The sequence below is a fragment of the Poecilia formosa genome, unplaced genomic scaffold (assembly GCF_000485575.1).
Source record: "Poecilia formosa unplaced genomic scaffold, Poecilia_formosa-5.1.2 Scaffold47, whole genome shotgun sequence".
In the NCBI taxonomy this organism is placed as follows: domain Eukaryota; kingdom Metazoa; phylum Chordata; class Actinopteri; order Cyprinodontiformes; family Poeciliidae; genus Poecilia; species Poecilia formosa.
The window spans coordinates 225,055-248,074 of record NW_006799986.1 but is presented as its reverse complement, the minus strand read 5'-3'; the positions used below and the strand labels follow the sequence as shown (position 1 = coordinate 248,074).

The 23,020-nt window shown below is 44.4% G+C and overlaps 4 protein-coding genes across 9 annotated transcripts in view; 1 reads left to right on the top strand and 3 right to left on the bottom strand.

Annotated features, from left to right (window-relative positions):
* The window catches only part of cyp27a1.1 (cytochrome P450, family 27, subfamily A, polypeptide 1.1), an 18,161-nt gene extending 13,411 nt beyond the window's left edge, over positions 1-4,750 (bottom strand). Inside the window, exons 1-7 of the mRNA XM_016671607.1 lie at positions 4,160-4,750; positions 3,696-3,877; positions 1,653-1,852; positions 1,372-1,569; positions 585-748; positions 274-440; positions 120-201 (exon numbers count right to left, since the gene is read on the bottom strand). Of these exons, the coding sequence (XP_016527093.1) occupies positions 120-201; positions 274-440; positions 585-748; positions 1,372-1,569; positions 1,653-1,852; positions 3,696-3,877; positions 4,160-4,360 (1,194 nt within the window). The 5' untranslated portion in view covers positions 4,361-4,750. The remainder of the gene's footprint in view (positions 1-119; positions 202-273; positions 441-584; positions 749-1,371; positions 1,570-1,652; positions 1,853-3,695; positions 3,878-4,159) is intronic.
* Positions 4,751-5,999: 1,249 nt separating this feature from the next.
* On the bottom strand, positions 6,000-9,823 carry bcs1l (BC1 (ubiquinol-cytochrome c reductase) synthesis-like). The gene is made up of 7 exons (XM_007552238.2): positions 9,011-9,823; positions 8,260-8,399; positions 7,524-7,718; positions 7,378-7,441; positions 7,134-7,306; positions 6,945-7,062; positions 6,000-6,444 (listed from the first exon to the last, which is right to left on the bottom strand). The coding sequence occupies exons 1-7, from the start codon at positions 9,328-9,330 to the stop codon at positions 6,192-6,194; spliced, it is 1,263 nt and encodes a 420-aa protein (XP_007552300.1). The 5' UTR covers positions 9,331-9,823; the 3' UTR covers positions 6,000-6,191.
* A 401-nt stretch (positions 9,824-10,224) lies between these two features.
* znf142 (zinc finger protein 142) lies at positions 10,225-17,912 on the top strand. Of its 6 annotated transcripts, none has more exons than XR_001662137.1 (9): positions 10,225-10,454; positions 11,286-11,396; positions 11,486-11,560; positions 11,710-12,525; positions 12,922-13,099; positions 13,327-15,949; positions 16,869-16,974; positions 17,051-17,666; positions 17,760-17,912. XR_001662137.1 is itself a non-coding variant. In XM_016671598.1 (9 exons), the coding sequence occupies exons 2-9, from the start codon at positions 11,288-11,290 to the stop codon at positions 17,569-17,571; spliced, it is 4,398 nt and encodes a 1,465-aa protein (XP_016527084.1). In that variant the 5' UTR covers positions 10,225-10,454; positions 11,286-11,287; the 3' UTR covers positions 17,572-17,912. The 6 variants fall into 6 exon arrangements, 5 of the variants coding, with proteins under 5 accessions (XP_016527084.1, XP_007552296.1, XP_016527081.1 ...); XM_016671598.1 differs by having other exon boundaries at positions 13,327-15,159; positions 15,190-15,949; positions 17,051-17,912; XM_007552234.2 differs by having other exon boundaries at positions 17,051-17,912.
* Positions 17,678-23,020, bottom strand: part of LOC103138198 (1-phosphatidylinositol 4,5-bisphosphate phosphodiesterase delta-4) — a 22,287-nt gene continuing 16,944 nt past the window's right edge. Inside the window, exons 17-22 of the mRNA XM_016671574.1 lie at positions 21,854-22,038; positions 21,647-21,763; positions 20,581-20,759; positions 20,354-20,486; positions 20,135-20,284; positions 17,678-19,069 (exon numbers count right to left, since the gene is read on the bottom strand). Coding sequence (XP_016527060.1) covers positions 18,978-19,069; positions 20,135-20,284; positions 20,354-20,486; positions 20,581-20,759; positions 21,647-21,763; positions 21,854-22,038 — 856 coding nt within the window. The 3' untranslated portion in view covers positions 17,678-18,977. The remainder of the gene's footprint in view (positions 19,070-20,134; positions 20,285-20,353; positions 20,487-20,580; positions 20,760-21,646; positions 21,764-21,853; positions 22,039-23,020) is intronic.

Genomic DNA, 23,020 nt, shown 5'->3' with positions numbered 1-23,020 from the left:
CAATCCTGTTTTCTATTGTTCTGATCTCAACTATAAATTAGATCTAATCTTCCAGTGAACAAAAACTAAATCTGGAGAAAATGTACTTTATTGGATTACAAAGCAAAAACCAGACCCACATTTTCTGGAAACTGATATCCACCAACAGCAACAGGCTTTTCTTTTATGATCCTTGAATTTATGGGAATAACAGGGTACATCCTGTAAAAAATAAGTTAAGATTATAAACAGGCTGCAGGTAGTTAACACCAAAGCCTGTCCATGCTGTCTGACCTCAGAGTTTCCTTGATCACGGCTCGTAAAAACGGCATCGCAGTGACCTCTGCGGCGCTGGGGACCCGGTCCGCCGGTACCAGAGAGGAAACCTCCTCATAAAGTCTGTCCTGGATTTCTGGGTTCCTGGACAGCTGGTACAAAGTCCAGGTCAGGGTGTTGGATGTCTTTCAAACAGAAACAAAGACACAATTAAATCACTGTGCAGATAAACCAGAATCTAACTGGATTGTGAATCTAGTTAGTCAGAATCCCAAACCCTGCAATACAAACAGGTTTGGGTTTTATTATCGTAGGAATGAGTCAAGTACCGTGTCCACTCCGGCTAACAGCAGCTCCGTCACGCTGGCGTAGATATCTTTGATGCTCAGCTGAGAGTTTGACAGGAGGTACGTCAGATATTCATCCTCCACATTCTGGTCGTTGTCCACTCGCTGCTGAATGTCCTCCATCTTCTTGTCGATCAAAGTTTTACCTTAAATAACAGAAGTTGATAAAATAGAGACGACCCCACAGTTTAATTTTGCTGCAGTTGTCTCCAACACCCGCTCAGCTTAGCAAACTTCTTCAAACAAGACGCAATATCTTCCATTTGATCACAGAGCTTCTAGCATTTTTGGTAAATGCGATATAGTTAGAGATGGGATTATATCAAAGACACAAAAGCAGTGCTATCACAGGAGACTACGGGTTATGATGTTTGCAGATGACATTGTGGTCTTCAGTGAGAGTAGAGACATGGAGGTAAGTGGAACAATTAGCAGCAGGTGGAACAGTGAAGCTGAAAGCAGTAAGTCGGTTACAGTGGATGAGGTAGCACCAACCTGAAAGAAAACCAAAAGTTAATAAATCTTAAAATGTCTCAAATTCATAAAAAAAATGCCAGTTAACCTTTCGGGCCTTTTCTGTCAGGCACAGAAATCTTCATTGCGATCTGTGATTGGAGGCGGTTGTGGCTGAAGCTAACTAGCTGCTAATGTACTCTTGCTAGCTACTTAGCTTTTTGCATCTATCATATTTCAGTGCAAATTTATCACCAGTTGGTTGGACGATGTTGGTTTAGGCCACTGGCTCGCTTCTAAAGCTTCAGCAGCTCACCAAAGCTGAAGATGCCGTCCCAGCTGGCGATGTAGCGCCGCCAGTAAGGGAGCAGGCTGCGGGTCCACTTTGGGAAGATCGCCACAGGAATGGAGTAGGAAAACATCTGATTGACGGAGGTGATGAACTCCTGGGTACCGGCAGGAATCTCCTCTTTCAGACAGCCGAGCCTCGTCTCAAACAGTACGGAGGAAACACCTAAGAGGGAAAACTTAAATAATCGAAAGCAAATAAAATCTGTTCTCAGAGACTCGTTACTTATGGACACTGATGGCACACACCTTCCAGTGAAAACAGGTATAATTTGTTGGCGATGTCAGGAACCAGGTCGCCTGTTGGACTGCAGCGACGCAGATGTTTTATCCGTTCGATGAAGTCCGTCACCACGACGTTGATCACCCCGTCGTACTGAGCTGAATCCCTGGGATGAAGCATCCGCTTGTTGAGAACCGCCCTCAGCTTGTACCAGCGCTCCCCTTCCCTGGCAGCACAAACAGCTGATCAGATTCCATCAGAAAAGTTTCATGAGCTTTTAGGAAAATGATTGGTTTGAAGCTGGCCTCTCTGGATCAATCGATCAGGTTCACTTAGACTTTTTAGGTTCAATCATTTTGTTGAACAGTTCCTTTGCCTTACCAGTAGGCTATTTATATTCTATGAGCCTGCATTATGTAATAGCTTAGACCTCTATTGCCTCTATTTCGGCATTACTCATATGTATTTTTCAAGTTGATCGTTTTTAAATCTCAGTTTTTCCTCGATAGTGACCTGTTTCTGTGACCCCCACAAAGTGTGGTCATATTTGTTTGGTTTAATTGTGATTTTAGTTTAGGATTTGACCCCGTTTTGAAATTTTTGGAGTAATGTCACGCAGTAACACAAATGTGCCGCTAGATGGCAGAAGGGGGACATTACGAGACTGACGGTGCAACATTTCTGTGTCGAGGAAGCTCCCCTCCACTAGGATGAGAGCTACCAGCGCAGCAACACCGCCTCCTGTGGCTCACTCGTTTCTCCTGATAAAACAGGTTGGTTCGGGTTTAAGCGGAAAGCTGATATGTAATAGACATGATTGTTAACGTTATTCAGATATGTTTGGGACATTTAATGCCGGGATAAATGTGGTGGGGTGTCGAGTCTGAATGTCGGCATGAGGCAGGCGCGTGTTGGCTTTGGGAGGCCGTGATCCACGCTGCGCCGGACATCAGTGGGTTCGCAGTGTTTCCTGAATTGGTTCAGCAGCTCCCGTGCAAAAATATTGTTTTGTTAAGCGTATCGTGACATTGGTCCCCGGTGTATTTGGTTTGTGTTATTTTGTTTTGTCATTATAGTTAGTTTATAAGTTCTCGGTTAGCTGCTCAGAGGATTTCCTCAGGTGGTACGTAAAGAATGGATATGTTTTATATAGCTGTCTGTAATGTGCATTAATTTACAATTCCTGATATAGTAATCAGCTGATGTGCTATAGAAGTTCTAGTAGAAGTGTGAATGTATTGTCACAATTTTTCAAAGTTGTACAATGACTTTATTATTATAACCTGGAATAAATTCGGATGAGAGCTACCAGCTCTCCTGTGGCTCACTCGTTTCTCCTGTTAAAACAGGTTATTTGGATCTGCACGCCTGTCCCTCCACCTGGGACCTACAACATTTCCACTTATATCTGAGGTACCTCAGGGCTGTGTCTTAAGGCCCATTCCCTGTTCACCGTGTATGAAGCTCCAATCTCTACAGCAGGCTTTATTCTTTGGTGAATGCATATGTAAATACCAAGCGGACCAAAAACAGGAAGTGTACTACAATGCAGGGCATTCTGGGCAAATACAACCAAGACAAACGTGCTAGCGTAGCGTTAGTAGGAAAATGAGTTGTGGTCCTTTACGACAAAAGAGAAATCCTCCAACCACTAAAATTTGATGGCACTCCATTTTTGTTTACATTTCTAGAAAAAGAAAGTTGCTCTCATTGTCTTCTTCAGAGGTTTTTGGTTTAGTGGTTCTTGGTACAGCGCCCCCAGAGGCGAGGAGGGGAACAGGTTGCTCAAACGGTTCAGATGTTCAAACTTCAGTCCCCAATCGAACCTGAAACTGGACTATCAGGTGTGGCTGTACCCTTAATCAACAGCTGTGTGGTTAAAATTTGGTGCTCCAACAAACAATCTGTTTTGTTTCTGACTGGAAACCATCAAGTTCAGATGAACTCCACCACTTCTGCCAAGATTGGTCTCATGATCAACCAGACTAATGTTAGAAGCTGACTGATGACAGACCACCCTGTCTGCAGCGTTCCACCGGGTAAAGGAACAGGAAGTGAACGGTGTTTACTCTGTGAGGGGTCCGTAGCCCAGGCCTCTCATCTCGCGGTACTCCGTCCACAGAGCCATGTCTCCTCTGGTGGGAAACTTGTCGTCCTTCCGGACCAGCTCCTCCAGCAGCTCAGCGCTGCTCACTGACACCCCGTTGCGTCCGTTTTTATAAATGGGTCCATACAGCTGCTTCTCATAGATCTTCAGACAGAACAACATGGTTACATGCAGCATTAACACACAATAACAAAGCAGAGCTGCTCTGATGCTATTAATAAAGAAATATACATTTGCAGCCATGTTTTCCTGAAGTTCAGCTCTTATCTGTGAGATCAAAGGTCACGTTTTCTGTTTAACACACCCAGACCTAAATAAATAAGGTGCAGGTTGGTCAGTTACACCAGAAAATAGAGATTAATTATAAAACATGATGGGTTGTAACTGACAGCTGGACATTTAACCCAGATCTCTGTTCTGACTGACCTGCAGCGCGTGCAGAGAGGAGAAGTAGCCCTGGACCAGAACCCGGTACAGCATCTCCAGGGTGCTGATCTGTGGCAGGTCCTGCACCGACCGCAGCTTCTCCTGCAGGGCAGAGGAGCTCCACCGCAGCGCACCGCCGCTGAGCTTCAGCCGCAGGCTGCAGATCCCACAGGTAGCGCTCCGTAACAACCAGGCAGCCATTTCTGCTCAATGTGAACACGCATTGGGAGGAGCCGAGCCGCTCGCTTGAGTCCACAGTTCACTGCTGAACCAGAACCGACCTGTCGACACGGAGAACCAGAGTTCTGGCAGAGGGCTGCAACCTGCGGCTCCAGACCTGCAGGGGGAGTCATGATACAGCAAAGATTAAGGAGATATGGAAGAGCATTAAGACCAATGAGAAAAAAAGTGATTTTTATTTTTTCAAATGATCATTTTAATCTCAGAATTCTGATTTTTTTTCATAAAATTCTGATTTTTTTCCGACATTATCATAATTCAGAATAAACTGAGCAAAGCTTGTGGAAATACAGAGGATTAGGGCCAATGAGAAAAAAAATTCACAGAATGCTCTCTTTAATTTTTTTTTTTTCTAAAAATTCAAACTTTTTTCACAGAATGAATTTTTTTTTTCCTGAGAATTTTTTTTTTTTTTTTTTACAGAATTTGGACTTGCATTTCAAAATGATTACTTCTAATAAGTCTGACTTTTTAATCAGACTTCAAAATGAGCTGAGCAAAGCTTATGGAAATACGGTGGACGATTAGGACTAATGAGAAAAAAACTTTTTTACAATTTCTGACTTTTTTAAAACAGAAATTCTTTTTTTTTTCTTGACTAAAATCTTTTGAGAAAAAGTCTAATTATTTTTTATTCAGAGGCTCTGATCCTGAAAATGAAATGTTGGCTGTTTCTGGACAGTATTTCAACAACAGAGCTAAACTGGTCCTGCTATGATCATTTTCCTTTATTGGGATTCCGGCTCTTAGAAAGGAACTGGTTCTGCATGTTCAAAAGCTGTACACTTTTAAAAATGCAGATTTTCTAAAAACAAACCATTTTATCCCTAGTACTTAAGCTATGAAGTACGAGTATTCCTCGTATTTTCAGAAGAAGATACGAGGAAGTGAGCTAACCGTTAGGCTAACGGTGTTAGCATGTCGGTGTAGCTGCAGATCCAACAGAGTAAACGGCAACATGGAAGCTGAAACTAATAACACGCAGAAAACAGAACCTGTAGTTTAGCGTCCATCTTGAAAATCCTCTGTTCCGATTCGATGGAGAATTCAGTCTGAGCTTCTCCTCATCTACCTGCCGTCATTATCTATTTATCACCATGGTAACCAAAGACTTTCCTGCATTTATGGCGGAGCGAACATTAAGGTCAGCGATGCTGATTGGCCAAATGTCCCCAGTAACAAGACATTTATTTAGGATATTTAGCTTCACAGCTTCACCTCTATAGCGCTAATTTCACTGCTGAAGAGCTAGTTGGTGGAAATGTGGAAATAATACAGATTACATTTAGGTAGAGAAAACTGGCTTATATGTATTTCATTGTTATTTCTGGGAGCAGCTGCCACTGCACATTCAACTGACTGTTGAAATAAGAACAACGATCTCCTGAAGAAAGTTTAAATTACAAAGTGGTTCAATCTCATTATGTTTTTAAGCCAGTGAACGTTCAAGTAACTGGCTGTTTTTCATTTTGATTCACATTGTTTGCATATAAAGAAAGATTTCAGCACAGAATCTGCAGCAAAACATCTTAAAATACGTAACTTTTTTTCAAAATATTTTACGAGACAACTGCAGGTGGAATAAAACATTCCCAGATAACCAAAAAATACCTTTTTTACTCCAATATTTAGGAACTTCGGGTCAGGAAACAGGCAGTTTTTTACAAAGAAATATCACATAAAACAAACTGTATATCTAACCAACTTTGGTTTATTGTTGTTCTTAATAAACTAGAGGCTTCCTGTTAAATAAAGTCTTTATTCTGTTTGGTCCGAGTCCGGTTCCGATCCATCATCCTCGTATTTGGGCCACATCGTCTATGGATCCTGCTGGATCCATTTTGTGCAGCAGGAAGTGTCCTTGGACCTGAGCGGCGCTGATCTCCGTATGCACAGCTAACGCTAGCTTAGCGAAGCGATCTCCTTCCGACGGCGGCTGGTCCGGGTAGAACCGTCGGAACATCTGGGCCAGCTGCCAGGCGGTGCAGTGACCGATGTACTGCTTCAGGTCGACCCGGCCGGGCCGGATCAGCGCCGGGTCCAACCTGGGAGAGCAAGAGTGTGGCATTTATTTAAATTAAATGCCACACATTGGAAAATAATGAAATGTTAAGCTACAAGTAGCATCCTTTATATTAAATAATTAAGGTTAAAAAGTATTTAAAAAAATAAATGCATAAAATCAATCAGATATGTAATAAAATCATTGCATATTATCTCCTTTGCAGCTAACTCTTTAGAAAAAGTTTTCTCATGAAAAAAGAAAAATATATATAAAACAGAAAATAAAAGATTTTACTGTAATTTTATGTTGAGGTCTGAAGCAGTTTTTGTGGTGAAAATGGAAAAAAATAAAAATTTTATTCACAAATTATGAGACGCATTGTTTTGGACCTCAGGGGCAAAAAGTGGAAATTTTAACTGTGGGTCAAAGGTCAACGAGACTTTTTAAGAGAGATTTTTTATCATTGAGCAATGGGAAATATTTCCTTTGAATCAAGACTGTTTTTAATCAATAATCGTTGATCAATAATCAATATTGCACCTGTCGATGAAGTTGGTGGTCATGAAGACGATTCTGGCCTCAGACGAAGCGACTCCGTCCAGCGAGTTCAGCAGGCCGCTGAAGGTCAGGCGGCCCATTCCCTGGTAGGCCAGCGGGTCTGGAAGAGAGGAGGAGAACCGGTCAGCGTTCCGGTTCTGGTCGGGTCGGCCGGTTCTGCTCGGCTCTCACTCTCGTTGGGCAGCAGCTCCCGGCTGACGAAGGCGGCGTCCACGTCCTCCAGCAGGATGATGCTCTGCTGCGGCGCCACGCTCAGCAGGTGGTTGAGCCGGTCGTCTGACAGCGTCCGGTCGCTCAGGCTCATCAGGCAGATGCTGTAGCCCAACTCGCCGGCCAGCGCCGTGCTGCAACAGAACCGGACCGGGTCAGAACCGCGGGAGCGTTCACACCGACACGCCGCGGCAGGACGACTCACATGAAGCTGCTCTTCCCGCATCCTGGGGGCCCGAACAGCAGGTACCCTCTCCTGTAGGGAATCCCTGAACACACACAGACGGGATCAGAACCTGGAACCCGACCTGGACGGGTCGGCACCGCCCGACACCAGAACCGGTCCTTCACCTCTGTCCGTGTACCAGCGTGGGTTTCCGATGAAATCCTTCACGTCGTCCACCAAGCGCTCGGCCACGCCGGCCTCCAGCACCACGGAGCTGAGGGGCCGGCGTCGCCGTGGAAACCCGAAGGGCCTCCACTCACCGCCCATGGCCGTGTACATGACGGTGCGTCCCTCCTCCTGCTTCAGCGCCAGCTCCCGCGCTGCATGACACCATCACAACACCAACACATTCAGCTCTGACTGTCGCCTCCAAAATAAAAGTTAAACTAAATTTATCCGAATAATTACTTCATGAGACGCAGGTTTGGATCCTTTTGACTGGATCTTCACCAGTCCATCTGAGTTCATTTGCCGAATATAAGAGGTTAAATTTGGTGTTTTTATTAATGACCAAAACATCGACGACGACATAAATAACATTCTGTTAGCCAAATGTCACATACACAAATGTTGCTTCTTTAAAACCATTCCTAACTTATACGGAGGAAGAATGAGCTAAATTTGTTTTATACATTATGTTTTATGAAATGAAAAAAAGTGTTTAAGTCAAAACATTTGAACTTTAATGCTGTATATACAATATGATTTTTTTTACTTTATGTTTTTAGTTTTTTTTTTCTGAAAGTGACGTATGATCGATTAATTGGATTTTTATTCAATTAATCGTCAGAATAATTGGTAGATTACTAAAATAATCGTTTTCAGCAGGCCTAATTAAAGGCTGAGAGTTTTCCTGTGTACCTTCCTGCAGGATGTTGAAGAAGATCTGCCGGTCTCTGCCCAGAGCGGTGAAGGTGATGGACTCCCACGGAGTCCCGGTCTGCAGATTCAGCATCTGCTTCTCCCTGGTCCGCTCCACCCGGATCCACTTCCTGCCGTACCTGGACACCAGGTGGATCACATCCAGCTGACATCTTTATATCAAATACTGATATGGCTGTGTGTTTATTTGAAATGTATTAATTTATTTGCACAGTCATTAACATTTTTGTAAATGGGCCAGAATTAGCCAAAACCCTATTTTTCATCCGTTGTCTCTGGACCATAAGGAATGTTTCTTGCTAAAAAGAAAGAGGTTATACAAAACAAGGTCAAAATGATTTAACTACACAAATGTTGTCAATAAATATCGTGTGACCGCATATTAAAACACTGCAGTCACACAATCAACAATTCAGAAACATACCTTTTAAAATCGTTGCGCTTCTATAGTTGTTCTTACGGTCGCGCTTCCATTCGAGGACACTTTGTATATAAAATATACTATAATAAATAACATATTGTAGATAATATACTTAAATAGCTATTTGAAATTGATAGATTCTACTACAATTAGTACACATCAGCATTATATGAACAAGATAGCTGCGAAGTCTCGCAACCGATACGATGGTTAAATTAACGAGGTGTACTTGAAGGCAGCATGCAGCCGTAAAATCCAGTTTAGATGCGCAACAAAGTTTAACTGAACGGAGCTGGAGGTTTTCCTCACCAGATGATGTGGTTCCCTGGACTCGGGTGGAAGTCGAACTGCGTGTGGACCCGTCCGCTCTCGTGTGCCATGTAGGAAGTTTCCACGCTGAGGTGCTGCGTGTGAGTGGCGTGCTTGGTGATCCAGCTCAGCAGCCAGTGGTAGCTCTTGTCCCTGCTGGGAACCTCCAGGGTGATCATGTAGTTCCTTCGGAAAAACACCATGCCCACCTGGGCTCCCTTTCTGGCCACGGCCAGCGCTGTCCCGACCCCGACCAGTCCGAACCCAGCACCGAAGTACGGGTTGTCCTTCAGGCCGTCCAGGAAGTCCGATAGCGGCATGATGCTGGTCCCGCGTCCCCTCCTAGAACCAGAGTTTTAACTCAATGAATGTAAAATCCACGGCTGCCCGTAGGATCCATGTGATGCAGCGACCTTTACTACACTTCCTGTGCTACCGGAAAAACATTCCGTCTATCCACCAATACCCATCATTGTATGTTCCGGTGTTCAGATAATCGGCACTGAAGTTAGCTTCCGATTCGAAGCTCCATTAAATGATTACAACTTTGTATGTAATCGGGATTATCTTCAGTTCTAGTACAACACCTGGATTATTTAACGATTCCTTGTTATTTGTCAAACTTTTATTCCATTTGTGAAAATAACAAAGATAAATTTCACTTCTTATTTTGGGTTTTTACTCCACTTTAAATACATTTTTTACACAAGTTAAACCTGGACTGAACCTGGTTCCAGATTATTCAGACCACTGTTTCTAATCTTTGCAGAATATCTACTTACTATGGAAACACAAAAAGAAAATCTCACGCAAAATACCTGCTTTTGTTCCCACTCAAATACCAATGTATTATTTGATTAATAAAAAATAGTAATATGGGCTGAAATTATATTAAGTAAATGAATTAAAATCACTTTCACCCAGTCATACCCACAAACATTAGTTTATTAATACACTGATATATTTATCTGTAGGGAACTATTAGTTAAGTGCCTTGTTCATGTCAGGAGGAAGTTAGAACTGAACCTATCAGATTGCAAATGAATCTACATTTATGTAATAATCAAATACGTAGTATGTAATCTTAGCCTGTTTTGTGATGAAATCTAAGAACACCAAATTAATTATATTTTTTAGGCTTAAAATAAAAAATTTGATTTTTACATTTTTACCGCTGTGTGAACATTTGACGTTGCTGAAGTAACAAATCGGAAGCTAACTTCAGCACCGCCTCATTAGCAGCTAGCTAACCTAGGCTAAGTTAGTGATAACGGTCGGGCTATTTACTCATACTATAATGAGTAAATAAAGGCTCGCAGCAGGCCAGTCTGCTTGTAATCAGGGATTTAGATTAACAACAACAGAAACGAGTCCAGAAACGAGAGGAGGCGATGAGAACCGAAACCTGAATGTTGATCTTTTGTTTGTCAGGCGGACAGTGAGGGTGAGAGCTCAGGCAGGAGGTTTGGCTTCCGACTTATTTGACTATAAATCTGTTTATTATCTGTTGTTGCAGCAGCTCTGTTACCGTTACACAGATCTGCTCCTTCTGTAACAGCGGCTTGCAACTCATAATGATGTAGAACTGTGCAAAAGTCTTGGTTCGACCCTCATTTCTTTATATTCCAGAGGGAAAACTGGACAAAAAGCAGGACTTTGTTCAAACATGCAACCAGAAAACTTTATATGGATCAATGAAACACGGTTTTATTTTGGGAGTTCATGACAGTTTAGGATTCCTTTCATGCTAAAATGTCAGTTGTTTCCTAGAAACCCCACACTACTGGGTGAAAATGTGTGACCAACCCATGACACAGCCTCCACCTTGCTTTACTGATGATTGGTCACGTCTCGGCCCTTTCCTTCATGGTAGAAGCTACTTCCTGTTATTTCAAACGAAACTTCAAGCAGACAGTAGAAGGATAACAGATGAATCTGGTTTTTTGTGCAGATTATGTTTTAGGACTTTTGTCTATTATTTTTTATTTTATTTTTTGAATCCCTACTCTTCTTGAGTCACTGCTCCTAGGCAAATCTCCAGTTTTCTGCTGTTAATGTGGATACTTGAACTTGGTTAAAAAGAGCATAAAATTTCTCTGTCATTGATAAAAGGCTGAAGTAAACAAAACATCCGGGGCTCTACTGAAAATAAATAATAAAAAAATGTTTAAAAAGATTCATTTTCAAAAAGATTCAAAGATATTTTTCCAAATTTAGATTATTAATTTCAATTATAAGGAAATGAGGATTTGTTGAAGCTTTTTGTGTTTTTCAGGCATGATGGAGGCGGTGCAACATGTCTGTGATAAATGTGGACAGAACGTCTCGGACATGTCCACGTCCGTCTCCCACCGCTGTCCAAAGCTGCCGGTCCGGACCGGTCCAGGTAAACACCTGGAGGAGGCGTCTCCTCCAGAACAGCAGAGGCTGATTGTTCTTCTTCTTCTTCATCCTGAAAACGTTGCGTCTCTTTAGGGAGCCGGAGCCGATCACCGGCAGGGAAACAACCGGTGGAGAAAAACAACCCCAACGCTTCAGCGCCACCTGCAGGTAAACCCCAGGAGGTGGGGTCACTCATACTGACCCTGGTTCTGCTGGAGGCGTCTTCACATTTAAAGGAGTCGTTTCTCTCCACTGTCGCCACGTGCTTTCTGAGGAGGAGGGGTTGTTTGTTGAACCGGTTTGTTCTTGTCCTCCAGCCTACCTTTCTGAGGGATCGGAGGACGTTTATCGTACCCACGCCTGCCCCAAATGTCGGCGCTGCTTCAAGATGCGCTCCCACCTGCAGGAGCACCTTCGGTTGCACTTCCCCGACCCGAGCCTCCAGTGCCCCACCTGCGACTGTTTCTTCACCAGCCAGAGCAAACTGCGCATACACCGCCTGCGGGAGGCCGGCGAGAAGGCCCACCGCTGCCACCTGTGTGATTATTCAGCCGTGGAGAGAAACGCCGTCCGGCGCCACGTGGCCAGCAGGCATCCAGAGGAGGCTGACAGCAGCCAGAGCTTCCTCTGTCCCGCCTGCAGTCAAAGCTTCCTCCACAGCCGGGCCCTGAAGGCTCACATGAAGACACACAACATCCGGAGGGACGGGGCGCCGGTGGCCTGCTTCCAGGACGGCTGCTCCTTCCAGAGCTCCCAGAGCAAAGACCTGATCCGACACGCCGCTGAGGAGCACGGGATCAGAGCGGCGGCGTGTCGTCATCATGCCTGCAGCGCCGTCTTCAAATGCGACGCAGACATGGAGGATCACTACCGGACCCACCTGGCCTACCGCTGCTCAGACTGCAGCTTCTCCTGCTCCAATAAGAACGTCTTCCTGCAGCACCGGCGACTCGGCCACACCGGCCTACAAAAGCTCTGCTGTGACTTTTGCCCCTTTGTGACCTTTAACCCCGTGGAGTACGAGCAGCACGTTGCGCGTCTCCACGCCAACGAGAAGATCCACCGCTGCTCTCAGTGCAGCTACGTCACGGCGCATAAACGCGGCCTGAAGCGACACGTCCTGATGCACAGCGGTGAGGAGGAGCGAAGCTGCAGCAGAAACCAGCAGAGATTATTCAGAACAAACAACCTGGCCTGGTTTTCAGTCCCACTTCCACCGTGTTACTCATTCACCTATAAATATCACATTTTGAAACTAAATATTTCGTCACCAAACTTAATACTTAGCTCTGGCCCAAATATTTCATGAGCAAGTTAAATATTTAGTTTTCTAACTAACTGTATAGCTTGAAATTGTGACATTTATATATAAATGAATAACATGGTGAAAAGTGAACCCCCATTTTTTGAACAGGACAGGATAAATAATCCAAATTATTGCTGTTATTTTCTGACTGTGTGACTTTAGACACTGGAAGAGTTTCTCTGGCTGCGGCTGAAACGTGGTGACGTCTGTCTGCTCTCTCCAGGTGAGAAACCTCACAAGTGCAGCTTGTGTGAGTTCAGGTGCAGAGACGAGTCGTACCTCTCCAAACACATGCTGGTTCACACTGAGCACAAGAACTTCATGTGTGCCGAGTGTGGATACGTCACTAAGTGGAAGCATTACCTGACCGTCCACATGAGGAAACACGCCGGAGACCTCAGGTGCAAAACCACAGAAATTACAAAACACACTTTTCAACTGATCCTTTTTGATTGTGGAAACAAAAACATTTAACCACTTAAAAATATCCTTTCTTTCTTTAGTTTGAAACTGTGGCATTATAAATGCATGTTCAAAATACGAACCATCATGTTTTTTCTCTGGTAAAAGGTCAGGTGACCCAAATTATTGGTGTTTTACTGACTGTGATTTTGTCTGTCTCTCCCAGATACTCCTGTGATCAGTGCTCCTACCGATGTCACCGAACGGATCAGCTGAAGAGTCACAAATTACGACATCAACCTAAATCCCTCATGTGTGAGATCTGCGCTTACGCCTGCAAGCGCAAGTATGAGCTCCGCAACCACATGCTGGCCAAACACTCTGGAGAGGAGAAGAAGTCTGCTGCATATAAGTGCAAGTACTGCTCATATACCACCTGGTACCGGCAGGCGCTCCAGAACCACGAGAACTGCAAACACACCAAGCTGAAGGAGTTTGGCTGTGCGCTCTGCTCCTACTCGTCCTACAGCAGCATCAGCCTCTTCCTGCACAAGAGGAAGGTCCACGGCTACGTCCCTGGAGATGCAGCCTGGCTGGAGAACTACGCAGCGAAGGAAAAGGAGAGGAGCTCAGCAGAGTTCATGGAGGACTTTTACAGGAAGTCCAAACAACCAGCTGCTGGTACACAGCAGAACCAGTCAGGAACCGATCCCTGCACAGAAAGCTCTGCCGACAGTTCGGTTCTCGCCCTCGTTGGTCATGAAGCCATTTCTGAAAGATCCGCCAGCAGTCCGGAGCAGTACTGCACTCTGGTGTTGACCACTTTACCGGACCAAAACACAAGAAATGAGAACGGAAACTGCCAAAGCCCACCGCCGTCAACCGTGTTAGACCCGTCCACACCTGCCAGCTCGTTGGAGGAAGACAATCTAGGAATGCAAGACGGACCTGGTGAGCAAAGCGACGTAGAAGATGCAAGTGAGCCTCCGACCGACCCGAGTCGATCTGTTGAGTCTGTGGACGATCGGACCTTCACACCTGAGGGGGCAAATAAAGTTTCAACTATCGGTTCTGCTTTTCCAGCCGAGGAAACCGACCCGTCACCCTCTGAGGTCCGACTGAAAGCTTTGAGGAAACACGACAAGGACCAAGCAGACGCCATGGTTCTAGAGGGACGGGTCCAGATGCTGGCGGTGCCATCGGAAGCTGTTTACCGTTGTGACAAATGTTCCTACGTAACCAGCAAGGAGACGGCTTTGGACCAGCACTGCAGACGTCACCGCAGGACGAAGGGACATGAGTGCCCTTCCTGTGGGGAGCGATTCAAACAGAGGCGCAGGTTTGATCACCACCTTAAAAATCAGCATCCTGCTCCTCCACCCAACACAGCTTCACCAGGAAATCCTGCTGCAGCGCCGGCAGAATCCGAACGACCACGAAGAGAAACAAGTTCACATCAGACTGAACTTCTGTCCTCTGCAAACGAGACGTCCACAGAACTGAAACATCAACAAGAACCGTGCACCGCCCATATCCAAACAACCACCGTATCAGAACCTCAGGCTGGTGGAATCACGGCAAATACAAAGAAAGTTTCAACTAAAACATCACAGAGCAAAGCCCATTATGTTAAAAGAGACGGTAAATTTGAATGTGAGCTGTGCAGCTTTTCCTCAGCCAAGCTGGCAACCTTTAAAAAACACCTCCAGACCTGCCGAGAGGCTTCAGGTCAGATCGTTTCTGAAACAGACAAACAAGGGAGTGAAAAACTCAAAAGTATGGAGGACCATGTAGGAAGGACCAATGATGGCAGTTCAGGAGAAAACCGACCAATCTATGCATTAAGATGTAGTCAGAGAAGAGCTGTGGCCGACAAGAAAGGCCGTCTGCAGCCATTTGAGGTCCGGTGTCCCAGCTGCCCTTATTCAGCCAGATCCAAACGTTTTCTATCCCGTCACATTCTGTCTGATCATAAGGAGGAAAAGCTTCAGGATCCAGTAGAGGATCAGTTGCACTGCCAGCAGCCTCGGATGTATCGCTGCAGCTGCTGCTCCTTCAGCTCCTCCAGACGCCATCGCCTGGAGGAGCACGAGTCTCTGCACACGGGCGTCGGCCGTCACAGCTGCGACGCATGCCACAAAACCTTCGGCGCAGTGTCCAAACTGCGCCAGCATAAGCTGCGCATCCACGACAAACAGCCCACACACTTCTGCCCGCTGTGCGACTTCGCCGGCTACGCTCTTGACGACGTCAGACGTCACAGCCGCCGGTGTCACTCAGGGGAGTTGCAGCACATCTGCAGTCACTGCAACGCTCGGTTTAGTTCCGAGATTGCTTTGAGGAACCACTGCAAACGGGCGCACCAACTTCAGGCCTGCTTTTCATGTAAGAAATGTGACTTTACATGCAGCAGCGAAGGGACACTGAAGCAGCACCAGCAGAGCAGACACCCGGAGCTGAAATGCAGCACCTGCCAGGAGGAGTTTCAGACTAAAGAAAGCCTCGGCCTTCATCAGAGGACTCACCTGGCGCACCCATGCCAGCTCTGCCCCTTCGCAGCCAAAACAAGGCCGCTGCTCGCGCAGCACCTTCTGAGCCAACATGAGGGGGGGTCATCAGAGGACAAGCCTCTGCGCTGCAGCACATGCAAGTTCGCCTGTCGGCATCAGTTGGTGCTGGAGCAGCACCTCCGGTCGCATGGGAGCAAGCGCTTGTACAAATGCACAGACTGCGAGTACGCAACCCGGAACAAGCAGAAGATCACGTGGCACATTCGCATTCACACCGGGGAGAAACCGTACAGCTGTGAGCAGTGCAGCTACGCCTGCTCAGACCCGTCCAGGCTGAAGGTAGAGACCAACACCCCGATTTCAAAATTAATGCAACTTTCTTGTTGTATTAAATAGGCTGTAGATTGTCACTGTGAAATTTCCTCAAACCACTTCTGGTCTTAATCCTGCTGGAGTTCGTTATGTTATGCTAATGCCCATTGATGCAAATTCTACACATACCAAGGATCATCTTAGAAGCAGTTTGCTGCTACCTAGTGGTTGAAGTTCTGCCCAATCGGCCCTTATTGATTTGCACTCTACATACTCAAACCGCTAAAACGCTAATAATGGAGCTAGTTTATCGATGGACGCGTTAGCATTTTTACTAACACCGAAAACATTTGGTGCACTCAGCTCCTCGTAAATTATTTTTTCCAGATAAATTCTAAAGCGCTACTCTTCTTTAAGTAGTTAGACATTTATATTCACGCTCTTATTTTGAAGTAGGTGAAGACTTTTTACACAGCACTTCTGTTTCCTCTCCTCTCGTTCTCCATGCATGATGTTTAGAAATTAGTTTTTTTCTGTACCCAGAATGCATCACCTTAGCAATCAGGGTGGCTAGCATGTAGCTAACCAACATGCTACATGTTGCTAGCTGCATGCTAACCTAGCATGTAGCTGCTAACCTAGCAGCTACATCCTAGTCCTTTGACTAGGACTTAATGTCCTAGTCAAAGTTGTAGCTAATCAACATGCTAACTAGAATGCTTCTCCTAGCTAGCATGCTGGTGTTGCACTTTAGCGTTAGCATAGCTAATGTTTATGATGTGCTTGTGGGGGTTTCTCCGGTTGCTTCATGTGGATCTGTCCTGAGGTCAGCATTCAGGTTTTTCACGTCACTAATATGATGTCAGCTGTGTGTTTAGGCTGAATTTATCTGCTTTGCTGTAAACAATATAAGAATCATCAATTTTTTCACTCATTTCTACCAAAGCTGCATATGAGAGTTCACCAAGAAGAGAAGAAGTACCTTTGCCCAGAGTGCGGCTACAAATGCAAATGGGCGACGCAGCTGAAGTACCACATGACCAAACACACGGGTACGAACGCCAGAGAACACGGTAATAACACGAGAATGAAGTGGTAATCTGACATATCTGTTGTTCAATCCTTCAGGGGAGAAACCATACCCCTGCGATGAGTGTGGGTACCGCACCAACCGAGCAGACGCCCTGCGCGCACACCGGGACACGCAGCACCGCGACCTCCGACCTTATGTCTGCGAGAAATGTGGCAAAGCCTTTAAAACCAGCTTCATCCTGAAGACCCACCAGAAGAAGCACACAGACGACCGAGCGTACGCCTGTGGACTGTGCCAGAAATCGTTCCGGTGGCCCGCGGGTCTCCGACATCACTTCCTGTCCCACACGGAGCAGCGGCCATTTTCCTGCCGTCACTGCGCTTACAGAGCCAAGCAGCGGTTCCAGGTGGTCAAACATCTGCAGAGGCACCATCCCGAAGAGTCGGCGGAGCAGGGCGTGCTGCGGGACTCAGACCGGAGCATCCTCACCCTGAAGGAGGCCCTGCAGGGGGCGCCACACGCCACAGCGGTCAGGGAGCAGCGTCGTCCAGCCAGGGAAGAAGAGGCTGTTTCTGAAGGAGACGGAGCAGCAAAACTAAACACAGAAACCCAGTGAAGATCCTGAGATGTATGAATATTTATGGGCTGACTCTGGGTTCCATTTGAGAAAAAACCTACATTGTGTTTATGAACAAAGAAATGAGCCATAAGGTAGAACATCATCAGTTAACACTGTTTTTAATAAGGTCTATTTTTATATGTATAACACTGATATTTGGCATTTTATACATTCGTGTCCAACAGTCGTCCAGTTATGATGCTGTTCGTTCAGGCAGGTTCAACATGCAGCAAAATGTTCAGACTACATGAAAACATCTGAGAGGATCTACCACTAAATATACAGTCATTTCCCTAATGACCTAAAAACTGTAATGAATAAAGATTCATAACTACTTCAAAACTTATACATCTTTATTACCACCTGCAATGCATGCTGGGCCGGTGACGCGGGTAGTTTATAGTCAACTGGAGTCTAAAAACAGAAACGTCCAAACTGAGACAAACTGCTGTTAACACGAGATATCAAACCAACGGGACTGGCTTCTGATCTACTGTTTATTACTTCAGCTACAGCTAACACCAGTAGCAGGAGCTAACACCATTAGCAAGAGCTAAAAACATTAGCAGGAGCTAATTCTAAATCAAAACAAATTGAAATATGAGCGGATGGTTAAAGTGACAATGAAGCGTCTTTGTAAAAACAACATTCTAATGTATTTGAGAAAATGTTTTGATCCTGATGCTAACCGTAAACAGACTGAGTTAGAAACCTCAGCAGCTAATGCTATCCTTCTTGGTTAGCATCTTAAGCAGCAGCAGCACAAACTCCAGCTTTTTCAGATGACTTTCTGCTCTTCCTCTGCTTGGTCCTCCTCATCTTCATTTTCTTTATATTTCAACAGGTTCAGATTCAAAGAGTTGAATGTTACTAAAGTCACAAAAAAACTTCTGGCCGGACAGAGCTAGCGCTGTAGCACCTAGCATACATCATCTACACAACATGGCAATGTCCATGTAACAATATTTCATTTAAACTTATAAAAGCTAAACTTCCTACAGTATCTTTCCTGTTGTTTTTACTTGTGAAATAAACGATAAAATCTGTTGCTTCAACTAATCGTGGATCTTTAAGCTTCAAAATATTCTCAGAGAAAAAGAATAAAATGCAGAAGTTGAGTCCTGCGTTGTTGATTTTACACCTCAACAATCCACAAAATGGGAGAAAAAGATGAGGATCAAAGTGCTGCAATGTCCTAGTCAAAGTCTAAATTTAAACCTCAGTCTGACTGGAATGATGCACCTGTTTGTTCTTAAATAGTAACACTGGAGTTTTCCTTCATCTCATTTTGCCCAGCAGGTGAGTCAGTAAACATTAGAAAGTTTTCTATGAGTTTAGAAACAACTAAAACACTAAAACATGAACCGGAGTGAAGCTGTGAGGTCAGAGACGCCGTGACGCCTTCATGTGAGCTCTGAGACGCTGACGTTAACGAAGACGGAGGACGGAGGGATGGCCGTCCCGTCTTTAGACAGCAGGTGGATGTGACGGTAGCCTGGATGGAACAAAAGAAGGTATGGCAGGCCAGTTTATCATAAAATCAGATTCAACACATACATTTACATTTTGACAGTTATTAATGATGCCAAATGTAGTGCAAATTAAATTGGAGATATTTTGAAAACAAATAATGATGCTGCAAAATGTATGGCAAACCGTGTTGACATAAAATCGGTCTCATCTGAGTATGTGAAATCACATTCCAGATATCTGAAAGTCAGAATGACATCATTGATATTTTTGAGTAATTATTGTGTTTGTCAAAACATCACAGATTGATGCAGCATTTTGACATTAAAATTAAAAAAGGGGAAAAGTCAATTTTGAAATGTTTCACTGTCAGCAGCACTTTTAGCTCCTCAAAGCCGTTTTAAGTGAATTCTTTGAGTCTTGGCAGAGAATAAAAGCAGAAATTATTAGCAGACTTCTGCATTTGCCGTCTCTTTCTGTCCCATAATGCTGGTTTCTTTCTCTATTGTGGCATTATCTGACTATTTTGTGCAGAAAATCCAAAAGTCTACAGGCATCTATTCGGACAGCTCAGTGGCAGCATCGTGGGGCTTACACAAAGGCTCTTAATTCAGATCTATAAAAATGTAATTTTGACAAATTACAGTTAGATTTGAAACCCTGAACTGTAATTACAGATGTCGACTCTTCAGATGACATATTTTGATAAATCTTGAAAGGGATTTAATCATCAAAATGTGATTAAATTTATTTTGACTTCTTCCTCTTAGACAAAATGTGAATGCAGATATATTAAGTTATTATGCAGGATGTTCAAAATGTTACAACATATTATTGGGGCAACGCTAAGAAAAAATAATCGTAAAATTACGAGAATAAAGTCATATGAGAATAAAGTTGAAATACTAGGAGAATAATGTCAATATAACTTTATGCAGGTAAAATTATGGCTTTACATGAAAAAGTAATTTCATTTTACCTTTTCTTTGTGTGGCGCTTAAGTTATAGATGTGTCTACTAGTCAAAACGTCTCTAATTACATTCCTGATGAAACTGATTTTATGTGATAACAGCTTGCCGTAGAACTCACCTAGCTGGATGCAGGTGAAGGGAAGTGTGAACTGTCCGATGAAGTCGTTCCTGGACGTTTTGTCGTGGTCCTCCACCACGAAGCGGACCAGCGCCAGCTCAGGCGAGTGGACGACGAAGTTCAGAGTCTCGTTCCAGACGGGGTTGAACCCTGGAGGTCAGAGGTCAGCAGCCAGGTGAACACCCCGCTGTTCTGCAGGTGGGCTGGTGAGTTTCGTACCGTTGTTGTTGATGTGGCTGGTCTCCTCCCTGGTTTGGTCCTGAGGGACGCCGTAGATCTCCACCCTGACCAGCGGGTCCACGATGGATCCCTCCTTCTGGTTGACCTTGGGCAGCTGCTGCGCGCTGATCACCTGCCGCGACACACACACACACACACACACAGTCACCTGGAGACTCACCTGACCCACCAAACACCCTCTGACCCGCGCTGGAGAACAGCTGGACCTGGATGGACAGGCGCGCCGGCTTGTAGCCCGGCCGGTCCTCGGGTCGGTCCGGACTGAAGCGGCTGTCGGCGTCTCTCATGAAGTCGGGCTTGAGGACGTAACCGCAGCAACCGTTCTGCCTGAAGCGGCCGTCGTTCAGGTCCATCTCCAGGCCAGCCGTCTGGAAGTTCAGAGCCACTTTGAGACGGAGAGAAAAATAAATTCATTAACTTTCATTTTTCCAGACATAAAAATGAATCAGAGACGAGACGATTCTCTGCTTCAGGAATCTTCTGATCCTGAGAGAATCATCTGCTCAGCAAACACTCCCAGCTTTATTTATCCCTGTCTGACTTTCTTTGCACACATTTAAACATTTTACATCCTGAATGAATCGTTTGTTAAGCAGTTCTGTTTGTGTGGCGTTTGTAAAGCTGCCAAGTCAAAAATCAACAGCAATAATATGGATTATTCTTTCTCTTCTTTCAGAAGAGAGAAACATTGTGCTTCGATTTTATATTTATAAATTCATTCATTTATAAATGTCACATTTAGTAAGCTAAATATTTAGCTCAGAGATAAATATTTAGGTCGCTAACTAAATATTTAGTGTGACGCAAAATATTCAGCTTGTTAGCATCAACAGATTTAACTTCCTAAATAATTATTTAGTTAGTAAGCTAAATATTTATTTTGAGGTTTGTTTAGTTAGCAGACTAAATACCCAGCAAGCTAAATATTTATTTACCCAATTAAGTATTTAGCTACTAGGCTAACTTGCTAATTATGCTAAATTAACTAAATTATTTCTGTTAGTTTTTGACTGTGGCGTTAGAAATGGCCGATCTGTGCAGAGGTCAGAACGGCGACACGCCGCCACTCGTCAGACTTACGGGGGAATTATTCAAGTTCTCTGGATGAACCAAATCTGATTCTCAAAGGTTAGCTTCTAAAATAACTGACAGTTTGCCCATATTTAAATGATGCATTATGCAAACCTTCAACTGAAAGTCAGTCATGTTTAAATGACACAGGAAATGTTCAGTATTTAGCTGACACCAGCAGGTGGCGGTGTTTGCTCATACCGATCTGGCAGCCCACGTTCCACATGTCCTGAGGGTTGTAGTTGGACGAGTCGGTCCTCAAGCCGCTGGGGTACGTCCTGCACAGCTGCCGAGCGTTGCACCGAACGAACTCTGACCCTAAAGAGGAACACACAGCAGCCTGAACACTGAGCTCCTGCACGATGTTCTGTCTAAAAAGTCGTAACTTCTACAATAAATCCTTCTTACCTGCGTCCTTAGCGAGCTTCTTTGCTTTGGACTCAGAGAAGGACGACATCTCATAGCACTTGGCCTGAGAGCGAGCGTGCTCAAAGCCGTGAAAGTGGACGCTCTTGCAGTAGACCACCAGGTCTGACAGCTCCCTGGACAGTTTGGACTTCTGCAAAACACACATAGGATATTTAAAAGACAAACTACTGGATTAATGGTTGCATTTTCTGCTTGAACGCCTGATTCTTCAGGGTTACAGAAACATCCGGTTAGACCAGCAGAGGCTTGGTAAATGATCAGAAAGTCAGATTTTGCTGGATTGCTAAACATTTTTAATAAACTTGGATAAACATGAACACTGGGACTGTTGACTCATCATCAACATCCTCTCAGAGCAAACAGACAACAAATCATGTCTGAAACCAGTAAACAGGAGCTAAACCTCAAGGAGCGTTCGCCTCAGAGACACAGAACGACGACTTTCCTTCATCTGTGCTTCAGGAGTTTAAATAAAAGCAAGTCAGGATTTAGCTCCAGCTGTATTTTTTTAAATCAACGTCTTTGGGTCACACGTTTATTCAGACTTCTAGAGGAAAACAACCTAAAAAAGATTAGAAACCAAAAAACAACTTAGATAACAACAGTCTCGTAGCTAATTTGTCGTTTAGCCATTTCCATGTGTTTTTCTGAAAGGAACAACGTGGCGAAGGAGGGTTGAAGTCAACCCGCCTGTAGCGCTCCCAGATCGCTGCGTCTTCACGGTTCACCAACTTAAATTTAAAACTTTTAAAAAACATTTTCAATGAAAAGTCTTATCACTTTCATACGTTCATTGAAAGTGACAAAGACCGTTCGTCTTAGGCAGTGGTGAAGACGAACATCATCCAGTAAACAGCAACAAATGTGGACTTGACCCATAATGTTAGCCAGCTAGCCAGCTGGCTAACTGGCTAACATGTGTATATTAGCAGCTAGTTAGCGATAGCTGCAACCGCCTCAAATCATAGAATGCAGTGAAGATGTCCAACTCTAACTTCTGCATGACAGGAAACATGTAATATAAATAACTAAATAGTCCTGCCATGATTTACATACTTAAGTGTTTAAACTTACATTTTTTAAAAATGAATTTAAGACATTTTAAAGCCTTAATCTTACATATCAGTGATTCTTGAGAACAGGGAG